This window comes from Carassius carassius, chromosome 36 (assembly GCF_963082965.1).
Source record: "Carassius carassius chromosome 36, fCarCar2.1, whole genome shotgun sequence".
Taxonomy (NCBI): Eukaryota; Metazoa; Chordata; class Actinopteri; order Cypriniformes; family Cyprinidae; genus Carassius; species Carassius carassius.
In genome coordinates, this window is record NC_081790.1 from 18,060,944 (window position 1) to 18,073,394 (window position 12,451).

Below are 12,451 nucleotides of genomic sequence, written 5' to 3' on the forward strand. Positions count from 1 at the left end.
TTTTGCATTGTAACATTACTGTAAGAAAATGAAGCACATCCACCCAGTAAAATGACTGTACAATAATTAATAACTATTGTGATAATAAAAAATGATGTGCTATAAAAAAGTTAAATATTTATTTATATATTATAATATATCTTCATGCAAAATATTATTACATAAATGTGTACATATTAACAATATAAAAATAAACCTGACCTGTCATCCTGTCTTTTTACATGTGATCTGTAAACTTATAAATATCAGTTATTAATAAACTTTATCATTATTATGTCATTCCATGCTGTGTTTTTAGACAATCTTTAGGTTTATATAAAATTGTATTTACAGTGACTTCAAAATGAACAGATTTATTTGTGAGTTTTTAATGAATGAGGTTTTTTAATGTTGCTGTAAGTTTTAAATGGACTTGCTGCATGTTTAACTGTGATGCAGTTATGGATGTGTGAACCATATGTCAGAATGTTCCCTCGAGCTCAGCATTTGTCATCAGATCATCAGTGAACATAAGCTCTGGCCATTCGTCGTAGCGGCTCTATGACACTGTCACATCACTCTGAGATCTAGACGGATGAATTTCAACATCACTGATTAATCGCGTCTCAGTTATGCCAAAATGTATGGTGGGTTTGTTGGCTTTACTGTGCCAGACCAATCTTTCTGAGTGATGAAATGCTCTCAGTGGAGGCTTCGTAAAGAGAAATATGTGTGTGTGTTTGAGCTCACCTGAGGCTATAGACAGCTAGTTTATTACTGTCGAATGGCGTCTCCTCTGAGTAGCAGAGAGTGCCATTGATATTGCCTCTGAATCTCTTACCTTAATTACACAAGGCATAGTCTGCTTTATCATCATATTCAGAGAGCTTCGGCAGTGTTTATGCTGCCTTTGAGGCTGAATAGCGAACACTCTGTGGGAAAAATGCGAGGGATGATTCTTTTCTTCCTTTCCTACATTCATTCATTTCAGGCAATTTTTCATCTGAAACTGTAACAGAAAACTCTATGCCAGCTATTGCTGGAGAACCAAGTTTAACTTGTCAAGATGAAAACTACTCACAATTTAAAATAGTTAAAATCATGAGACTCTTCTGAAAAAGTAGTCAGCTATGTAACTACTGCAACTTTTTAAGGGGCAGTACATGATATAGTATGTATCCTATTATACAATGTAGAGTGCAGTATGTGATATCAAATTATAACATTTCTAATTCAATAACAACTGTATATGAAGGTTTATAAGTAAATGACAAAAAGACTGGAATTGGTGAATAGTTTCTTTAATCTGGTTCACTCAAACAATCCGATTTATAAAGAATGAGACATCTGTGTATACTACTATTCAAAGCTTTGGAGTAAGTAAGACTTTTTTTAAAGACTTGTTTACTCAGCAAGGATGATCAATACTGATCAATAGTGACAATAAAGATATTTATAATGTTACAAAACATTTTTATTTCAGCTTTGATAATAACAAGTATTGCTTCTTGAGCACCAAATCAGCATATTTGTTCCTGAAGGATCGTGTGAAACCAAAGACTGGAGTAATGGCTGGTAAAAAAAAAGAATGAAAAAAAACAGCTTTGCCATTATAGTAATAAATTACATTTTAAACATTAAAATAGAAAAGTTATTTTAAATTGCAATTATTACTGTTTTTACTGTAATTTTGAGTAAATAAATGTAGCCTTGGTGAGCATTAGCGACTTTTTAAAAACATTAAAAACTTTCACTGACCCCAAACATTTGAACTGTAATGTATTGTTTATGAATTTCTATTTGGATATAGATGTAACATTCCGCCAGAGATTTGATTATACACAGAGAATTGGTCAATCATTTCATTTTATATGGTTCATCCAAATGAAGCAATTACTAAAACATGTCAGACATGTCAAAGCTACTTAGGCTACTGTATTTGACAGAACAGTTCAGGAGGGCACATTTGCTTATTGTGAGATCACAAGAACATAAAATAATAGTGATGTATCTACACTGTCTGAAAACAGCTAAAAAGAAAGTTTTCTTGACACACGGTTTGAAATGTGATTTCATAGAGTTCAGTGTATTTGTTTGGATTAACTCTATGCTTCATTTTTCTCTTATCTTACATTTCATACCTGAACTTCTCTTAATGAAGCTGGTTTTCACTAATTCCTCTCAAACATCCTCGTCTTCTGTCCTTCCCTCACTCCCTCATTTGTTTTCCCTCCTGCATTCTTTCGTTCCGTCTCCGTTACAGCGGCGTGTCCCGTGCTGTGCAGCGGGAACGGACAGTACACCAAGGGTGTGTGCATGTGCTACAGCGGCTGGAAGGGCCTGGAGTGTGACGTGCCACAGGGCCAGTGTGTCGATCCCAGCTGTGGCGGTCACGGGACCTGCACCCAGGGCAGCTGCACCTGTGAAGCGGGTTACCGTGGAGAGTCCTGCGAGGAAGGTAATGAGCGCATCGACTGCTTTTCTGACCATCTCATTTTCAAAACTCTTTTCAAAACTTAGAAAAACCTCTTCCTCTGAGAGTCTCGGTTTTCAAATGTCTGCTATAAAAGCATGCTGGTACAAGCATAATAAACTTTATTAAAGCGGTGAAATTCAGTCTATTGATCTAGCTTTTAAGAAATTGGCCATAAATGGAGTCTCTGAGCGCATGTTCATATGAGCTGCAGCTGGTTTTTGAAAGTGGAGAGATCCCAGAGGTGAGTTTAGAAGAGAGAAGTGAAAGATGAGGAGGAAAGAGAAGAAAAAAGCAAGTAGAATGTAAAAGTATTTTCAAACCCTCTGTTTCTCTCTCTTTCTCTCTCTCTTTCTCTCTCTCTTTCTCTCTCTCTCTCTCTCTCTCTCTCTCTCTCTCTCTCTCCAGTGGATTGTCTTGACCCCACGTGTTCAGGACATGGCAGCTGCGTGTCCGGTCAGTGCCACTGTAAGCCAGGTTGGTCCGGGCCTCTATGTGATGTATCCAGAGCCCAGTGCCCAGATCAGTGCAACGGTCACGGAGCCTACAGCCCTGACACGGGCCTCTGCAGCTGTGACCCAAACTGGATGGGCCCCGACTGCTCCACGGGTGTGTTCCCATCAGCCATTTTCACCTTCTCTTTTGCTGTCTTCTCAAGCTGTGCTGCAATACATTGTAATCTTTCATTTTCATCCATCTACACTCTCGGAGGGATTCACTAAGCATGAATTGCGCCCGCTGATAGCGTTGTTTATTTGCACTCACTGCGTGTGCTGTTTTAGCACCCGATTCATATGCAAATCAGGTCACAACAGCACAAACACACCCCAAAAAAATTTGTGGGCGCAGTTCCAACTTTGGTGGATAAAGTGCAATCCAAAATAATCTGCATAAATAAAATATTATAATAATAATCTTAAAATAAATATTACAAATAAAATGTATAATTTATATAAAGGAGACTTGTTTGTACCAACACAGATAGTGACTTGACTGAATGAAATTTGATATAGAAATATTTTAATATATATATTTAACATATGCCTATTCGAGTGGTGGCAAAGCTGAATTTTCTTCAGCTATTATTTCATTTTATTCATTATTTAGTGTCACATGATCCATAAAAAATTATACTAATAAGCTGATTTGGAACATTTGAAGCATTTTTTGTGTGGAAATCGTATAATTTTTTTTTCAGGATTCTTTGATGAATGCATCATTCAAAAGTACTGCATTATTATTATTATTATTTAGAATGTTAAAGTATTTACTTTCACTTTTGATTAATTTAATACATAATTTCTAAATGAAAGTTTCATTTCTTTAAAAAAAAAAGATCTGACTCTGGCATAACTGTGCTGTTTTTAGCAATGTAATTATTTACATTGCCAAAGCATTTGCAGCTGTGCTGCAGATCATTAAAACAGTTCAAAAGCAAATAGCAATTAAGCAAATAACATAATACGAAGTAAAAATAATAACAATAAAAAGAAACAAAATAATTGAAGTATTTAAGAAGAACAAAATAAAGATATATATATATAAGAGATGGAAAAATAAGAGTAAAAACAAATCTCTCTATTTCTCTCCAGAGGTGTGTTCAGCAGATTGTGGGAGCCATGGCGTGTGTGTCGGGGGCGTTTGCCACTGTGAGGAGGGCTGGACAGGCACAAGCTGTGACCAGAGACTGTGTAACCCACAGTGTGTGAAACATGGGACCTGCAGGGATGGCAAGTGCCAGTGTGAACAGGGCTGGAACGGAGAACACTGCACCATCGGTAAACACACACACACAAACACACATCGTCTTATCCTGCTTTGAAGCTTTGAGCTAGTCAAAGGCATTTCCCTCGGTTCTGTGACTGCTTTTACACTGGTGCCTTTCAAAGACTTTTCAGCTGCTGTTTTGCTGTTTGGTCTAGATTGATTTACCCATGTTTGCATCAGCTCACAGAGTACAAAAACATATTTGTGCAGATGTGTATGTCTCTGTGTGTTGCCATTATTTTAGAATCACATTCAGAGCAAAAGACACAGTCTTCACTGTGTGATCCGCATCTATAAGAATATTAAATGACTTTTTGAGCTCTGGAGTCCAGCTGGAAGAAGAATACTAATGGATGCCGCTTTGGTTTCATGTGTTAGGATGCTTGTTTTAATGCTAATGAGTCTAGCTCTCCCTCTCCACCACTGTTTTCACATCATTGTTTTCAGACAATTATAGTTGATGGATTCCATGCACACAGCACTTCTTAACACTGAATTGACAAGCCAAAATGTAGCAATCTACCAAAAGTCATCCATAACGGTTTCGCTTGGGTTGATTGATAATTGATGTCCAACAAAATAGTTTGTCTGACAGGTTTTCTTAGTGGTCTGTGGCATGCATGCTGTCGTTGTGGTAATGAGTTTTAAGTGGCGAATAACATTTCCTATGGGCACCTAACTAAATCAGCCCAAATCCAAAGTAATCACACAGTTGATCAGTCTCTCCTCTCTTGCAGATGGCTGTCCGGGGCTGTGCAATGGGAATGGGCAATGCATCATGGGTCAGAACAGCTGGCACTGTGAGTGCCACACTGGCTGGAGAGGGCCAGGCTGCAGTGTTGCCATGGAGACGTCCTGCAATGACAACAAGGACAATGAAGGAGGTTAGAAATGCATGTTGAATGCAGAAATAGTTTCTATCCCATTTGGCTTCATATGCATCGCATCTTTCAAGACTTGAAAAACAGCTAAACTGATGAGATGAGAATTTTGGTTAGGACAATGGTTATCTCACCATTGTAAAGGCCTGTTCACTAGGGGTGTAACGGTTCACAAAATTCACGGTTCGGTTCGATACAATACACTGGTGTCACGGTTCGGTTCAGTACGGTTTGGTACGTTTTAGATACAGCAAAAAGAAAAAATAAGCAGATAAATTTCCTTGATTTTTATAAAAATGTTTTATTTATTAAAACTAACAAAGTATGTTTTTTTTTTACATTGAACAATGATGGAGCTATTCTTTACCCATCTTCTATGGTGTTTTCTAAGCAGCATACTGTATAAAACAAAAACAGCTCCTTATAAAAAAAAAATGAAAATGTTATATTAGTTATGAACAAATACAAAGATGTAACTTTTTATATGGAACTCTATAACTCTTTATATTGAGTGTGTTTTTACTCAATTGGTTCTCTATAGGGCTTATGTTTTTTGGAACAAAGCAGGAATTACGGTCTGTCTGAAATGAGCTCGTGAAGGAATATTGTAACGGGGCTCAATTACATTAAGCATGTTCTTAAAACCTACGTTTTCCACTACAGCACAGTTACTCATTGCGCGGCTCGTCAAGCTATAACTGGCGGCTCGCATAGTAGTTTACAGTATCACCCTGCCACTTGCCTTCAGAGCATGTGAGGCGGGAGCGAGCGGGGAGCGCGAGCGGGCGGATCTTGGACAGAGCGCAGAGCGGCAATTTCAAAAGGACGGTGGACTGTTGAAGAAGAAAAAACATATAGGCCTAGCCTCGCACTGGACTATAAGTCGCATTTATTTAGAAATGTATAAAAATAAAAAAAAAATCTTATGGACGGGACAGTTCTCCGTTACGGACGTGAGCGCTCTGACATCGGCACTAAGACTGCTTTAAAACTTTCACTGAGACCTCAAACAGAAAGCACAAAGCCTGTCTTTAAATTTGATTTCGTTTTGTATTAATTGTATCTTAATTTTAATCAAGGTTTCATCAACCAATTGTCTGGATTTAATAAGAAGTAAATAGAAAATAGATAACCACGATAAGAAGGAGCCGGTGTGAACCTGGAGTTTGTCTCATGAATGAACCGAAAGTCAGCGTATAGCCTACTTGCCTCACAGACCCGACAAATAGGCTATATATAAAGCTTGAAATGTCTACTTTTAAACAAAACAATTCAAAACGAAAGAAAACAGACTGCTCTCCCTCCCGTATGAAATGTGCATTTCTCTCAGGCGCGTTCACTACTGCGAAGATCACGAGTCAGCATCTTTCTAGCTGACAGACATAAAAAAAAATTAAATGTCTTCTGCTATATTTTACATATTCATAATCATTAATTTTGCCGGTTCGTTGTGACAGCTTTTAGGTGCCCTTAAATGTTACATGAATGCATCAGCACTGAAAACATAGAGATTTTTTTTTCTTTTGGGGGCATTTTGTTTGACATGCATGCCAGCTTTCGCTCATCCCACTATTAAAGTCTATTGGAGGATCTTCTATTTCTGGTCTGTTAAACGCATTGGCCATTTTGCAATGAGCCTTCAGCGTGTATTACTGAGTGAGCGAGCGCCTGACTGAGTAGCCTAACATAAACATATAAGTTGGTGTTTTTTTTTTCCTCGGGGGTGTCAGGGGCGTTGCCTGTTACGTCGTTTGGGTTATTGGGCTACCTTGTTGAACGCATATCATTATATTTCACAATTTTTTTTATTTTCCAAATATAATTAATTAGTCCAACGAACCATTCGGTCCATAATGCGTACCGCGTACCGAACCGAAAGCCTCGTACCAAACGGTTCAATACGAATACGCGTATCGTTACACCCCTACTGTTCACACACAAAAACAAATAGCTGGTGCGATAAACGGCTGGTAATGCATTGCTTCAGACTGAGACAAACTTTTATATGGCATGAGGTGACCAGTTTTTTTTATAGAGAGGTGTTCTAATCTTTCTGCCATCACATGTTGATTCAGCCCATCTACCATTTTGTTTTATGCATTGGTCTGAACAGACAATCGAATGCAAATCCTAACCGTCTAATTTCTTTCTTTTTTCTTTTTCTTTTTTGCTGAAAAAGTGACTATTGGTACACCAAATTATCCTCAATTACTTTTGCAATTCCAAAAGTTAAAGAACCTATATGTTCTTCAATAAAAACTATATATAATTTTCTAATTTTACATGGGCCAAGAACTGCCTTTTTAAATTATATAAATTATATAGAATAAATAAAAACTGTTTAAGTAATATGCAATTTTCTGTCCTGTTTTTGGCCCCATTCATCAGAACGCTCCGTTTGAATAGGCAACCACTGCTATGATTGGCTAACATTTGTGTACGTTTGACATACTGGTGATTTAAAAACACATAAATACTCAATATCAAATTATCTATATAACAGACAAAGCAATAGTAATGTGTGTTGCTTCAGTACTGTCGGATCCAATATAGTTGGCACAGCATTGTCTTTTGGTTTCAATCTTTCTGAAAATTCTGCATCGAATTGTTCCTTGTTTGAAAACAAATCCGTGGTAAAATAAGTGAATAAAGGACCGAGTTCTTATTGATGAGGTCTGGAACTTCATTGAAAATAAAGTGCATCCACTCTTTCCTAACGTTGGGATTAGAAAGAAGGCAATGCAAAGACCAAGCAAAAGACCAAGTTTCCACAACTTGGCAGTGCACAGCCTCTTGTTGTCTTCGAAGCGATCTTTATTGTTTGGTTTCTGTGTAGACTAAAGAGAAAGTTTAGAGTCCTGAAACATACAAGATGTTTTTATAGTATGATGGAATTTTGGTTTCTCAGTTCATGACCCCTTTATAGTGTCGGGCAATAACGCATTACCTAGTAACGCATTACTGTAATTTGATTACTTATTTAGTAACAGAGTAATTTAACCCGTTATAATTTTCAGAATAGTAATTAGAGTATAGTTGTATGTTGAGGTCTCTGTCTCTGCCATGTTACAATGCTGACAAAATCGCAAAATAGAAATATCTAAACATAAAATATCAAAAACAAATAAATTGTTATTCATCTGTTGCACAAAAGCAACATGAACTAATATAAAATATAAACGATTAACAGGTGCAAACGTATGCAGAGTTTCTATTTAGGCTGTAACATCTGTTTGCAGTATTGAGCAATGCAGTGCAATTGTAAAATTTGCATGCTTATGTATCCTCTCATTATAACACACGAATGTAGACATTATGAAAGATTCATTATGCATATATTTATTGTGTTATAACAGAGATTTGTGAGATTGCAATGAGCTGAGATGTCTTTTAGAGATTATAAATGCAGCGCTCTTTGCTGGCATTCTGCCATGCCAAACCATGCATGCAACAGCCGCTTGCTTTAGTTAACCCTCTAAGTGCCAAAGTCGCAAAACTTCGATGTCATATTTAATAAAATAGACTGTAGTTCCTAATATTGTGTAATATCTCATTTGCATTCCCTACCACTAGATGGCAGACATGTAGTACTTCAACTCTAGACCAAAATTACATCAGGTTCCTATTCAAAGTGTTCGAGGAGCAAGTGAGCTCTCGTGTCATTGATGCGGAAGCAGTTCAGTTCATAGCGTGTGAGTAAAATGTGAAATTTGTGAGAGAAAATCATCAAATGGCTATAAATAAGTAGTGTTTCATTTGTTATTCGCGATTCTGACTCTGAAGGGGAAAATTTGCCTTTTGGAAATGACGATCGGTCATCTTATAATCGTACCTCTGCCGGTACATCTTTGCAGTGTTGCCACTGGTGCCGCTGTGCAAGGAGTGTTCACAAAGCACAAACAAGAGATAATTTCGACCCTTTGCCCAATGGGGATGGGGGTGGTAGGGGTGAACGTGGTCGTAGTGTCCATAGGAGAGCTGTTGTTAGAGATTTTTCTACTATACAGTTTAGTAATATAGTAATATTTTAGTATTTTTATCCTGTTTTATTGTTGGTTTCGTCTATTTTGATCATTTGGAATGAGGATAAAAAAACAAAACTAAAAAACCTTCCAAATAAGCAAAACCATCAATTCAATATCTACTATTTCCTGAATAATATTAATTTCAAGATGACCGCCCACTGATGACATCATAATAATCAAATTAGATGAGTATATTTACACCCCACATAAACTTTCGGTCATGACCAACATTTTTCTAATTTACAGTAGATCTCTATCTTTAAGCCCTTTAAAAAGCCACAAGCTTTTGAAAATCTTGATGTCAAAAACCTGCATTTTTCTTTTCCAAAAATCCCTGGCGCCTAAAGGGTTAAAAATAACCATTTTCTGTGAATGTTGATGCTTTGATAACAAATATTTGTCGGGAGCATGTATGCTGGGATTTCATAAATTTCATGGAGAAAAAAGTAACTAGTAATGTAACTAATAACTTTTGAAATAAAGTAATCAGAACAGTAATGTGATTACTTTTAAAAGGAGAAATTATTAATCAGTAATTTGATTACATTTTCAGAGTAACTTGCCTACCACTGCCCCTTTAATACAGTAGATTGAGATTTGTCTATATACTGCGGCTTTGTGGCAATTTATTAGGAGCTATGTCCGATATGAAGATGCTCTGAACATATGAATAGAACAGCTCCAGTCATCCGTATAAAAGGTGATGTGTCTGTTGGCTGGCAGAGTGAGGGATTTGAAACTACCCCAGGACAGAATGATTATATAACAGGTGGATGTTCAGAGTCACCCCTAAGTACTGTCTCCGCTAGACCAGTTAAGAGCACAGAGAGGCTTTTAGAAAAAACTATTTGTTGTTTCCCATTTTAAAGTGTTTTCATTTTCCCCACTGCATCTTCTCTTTTGTGTGTTCTCACTCTCTTACATAAATGGCCAGGCTTTTCATAAAGCACTGTGAAAATACTTTGGATCCCAAAACCATGCAAACAATAGAAAGTTTAAATTTTGTGTCATTTAAATTTAGCTGTTTGGTCAATCTGTGATGTTTAGATTCAGGGCTGCCAACTCTGAGCGTGAGACTCTTGGAATTGACACGGTATGATCACAAAAGACTTGTTAAATCAGGCATTTGAACTTACTGCTTAATCTGACCCAGACACAAACAAGCGTTCTCCAGACGTACACAGCTTCCTGCTTCATTCTTCTCTCTCTTTTGTTTACTCTTCGTTTGGGGGTTACTTCACAGAAACCTCAGAGATCAGAGAGCACCAGGCAAAACAACATGGAGCAAAAGTCTTTGGCAACAGGCGCTTGTTGTGAGTTTGTTCCGGATCAAGAAAGACCCATTTAGGGAGAAGGGTTGAAAGGGTGTGTATGTACAGTGAACTGCGATATGCAACAAATAAGAGACGGGAAGAGAGAGGAAGATGAAACGGTAAGGGAAGCTCTCAGGGGTGTGAGCGATGCCCTCTGTGACTTTGATGTAAGTTCTCTAAATGTGAAATCAGGAGAGAGAGAGAGAGAGAGAGAGAGAGAGAGAGAGAGAGAGAGAGAGAGAGAAACTAGAGCATCATTCAATTCATTGATCACTTCTATCGGTTGAGCTCATTACCCCAATGGGGATAAATAAATAGATTTGTTCATTTTCATTTCCATAATGATGAGAAGTTCTACTCATTTTAGCTTATTATGGTTATTTTTAATCATATTATTTGTTTCTCTCTCTCTCTATTGACATCAAAGCAGCGCAGAGGTTTGAACTGAGAAGGGTTCATCAAAAGTACACATTCTGAGAATAAGATGGCAGATGAACAGAGAGACTTCAGAAGTCCTTTAAACCACATGCCATTCTGAAGCCATGAAACTGTGTGTGCTGGTACTTCTAGAACCAAGTAGATACTAGAAAAAAATATTTCTATTGTATCGATAACATTGAGTACAAACTCAATCCAATACCTTGGTAAAATAAAACTGAACACATGAAAAAAAAATTAATGTAAAATTATTTTCATGAAGACATGAACATTAAGGTTAATTAATACAAATCAGATTATGTGTCAAAATACCCAATATGTGAATTAGACACTACTTTTCAAAGATTTGAGGTTAGTAATTATATTTTATTTATTTATTTATTGAGAAAAAAAACTATTTACTTAAACTGTACTGTATGTTAGAAAACTTTACATCAAAGTTGCTGCTAAAATTTAAATATATGAAGGCTTTATTCCATTGCTAATATTTTATTTTAAATGTTTATATGAATCTTTATGAATCCTGACATGTCTATCAAGTAGGGCTGTGAATCTTTGGGTAGGCAGCGATTCGATTCGATTCACAATTCATAGGTTTTTGATTCGATTCAAGAATGATTTTTGCAAATTTAGAACGATTCGATTCGATTCACAATTAAATTAAATCCGATTCGATTATAACGATTTGATTCTGCATTCTTTAAGTACATTCACAGGATTATTTAAATGCTTCCCCTAAATTCTTTAAATGCTTAGTCAGGGGGCAAATTACGCCAACCTTTATGGTTACATAAAAATGTATGTAAGCCAAGATTTAAAAAAAAAAGCTTTAAGAGTATTATGTATAAGCTAACATTTTGTCACACCAGGGGCGTAGCCATCATTTCAGAAGTGACGTAAATGTCAAATCCAATCATTTCATGTATGTACTAGTCTTTGTATTATCATAGTCATCATCAAATGTTTTTTTTTTTTTTAAATTACATTTAATTAGCAATTATTTTAATTTTCTGCACATAATTCATTCTGCTTTTATTCAGTTTAGCTGCAGATAAAACCTGGCACGTCTATGAGATCACTTCTCTTTCATTGTGAACTTCTTTATCTCATTTTCACAAAATAAAATTCTATTGTAGGCTAGCTATTTAACTTTTCCTCTCCATCAGCGGAGGATTCTGAGAGAAAAGCACCCGTTGTCTGTTTGCTAAAGCTACAAACGCTACTTTCATGCATATGATTATCAGATAAACCTTGTGGTCTTATTTGAAGGTCGTTGTTAATGCTGTGGTTACAGTTTCCTTTGTACTTATGGTTCATCCACATTGTTTAAACACATTTATCATTCAATGAATATGCAATGAATATGTGCATATGCTTTAGACACTTACATTTCAACTGCTCAGGAAACGCCGTTGGTTAGAAGCAGAGAGCCACTGACAAACTACAGAAAAGTAAAACTACTTCACTTTAGTATTACTGGCCACGAGTCCTAGGAGCGATCACACGTCAGCTGCGTCAGAGATGAAGGGAGCGCGCAATCCTGGACAGTCTCATGCATTAAACAGTGGAGCACAT

At 36.7% G+C, this 12,451-nt stretch overlaps 1 protein-coding gene across 1 annotated transcript in view; it reads left to right on the top strand.

Annotated features, from left to right (window-relative positions):
- Positions 1–12,451, top strand: part of LOC132117355 (teneurin-2-like) — a 154,269-nt gene that overhangs the window by 125,623 nt on the left and 16,195 nt on the right. Inside the window, exons 9-12 of the mRNA XM_059526599.1 lie at positions 2,243–2,437; positions 2,861–3,061; positions 4,045–4,230; positions 4,957–5,103. Of these exons, the coding sequence (XP_059382582.1) occupies positions 2,243–2,437; positions 2,861–3,061; positions 4,045–4,230; positions 4,957–5,103 (729 nt within the window). The remainder of the gene's footprint in view (positions 1–2,242; positions 2,438–2,860; positions 3,062–4,044; positions 4,231–4,956; positions 5,104–12,451) is intronic.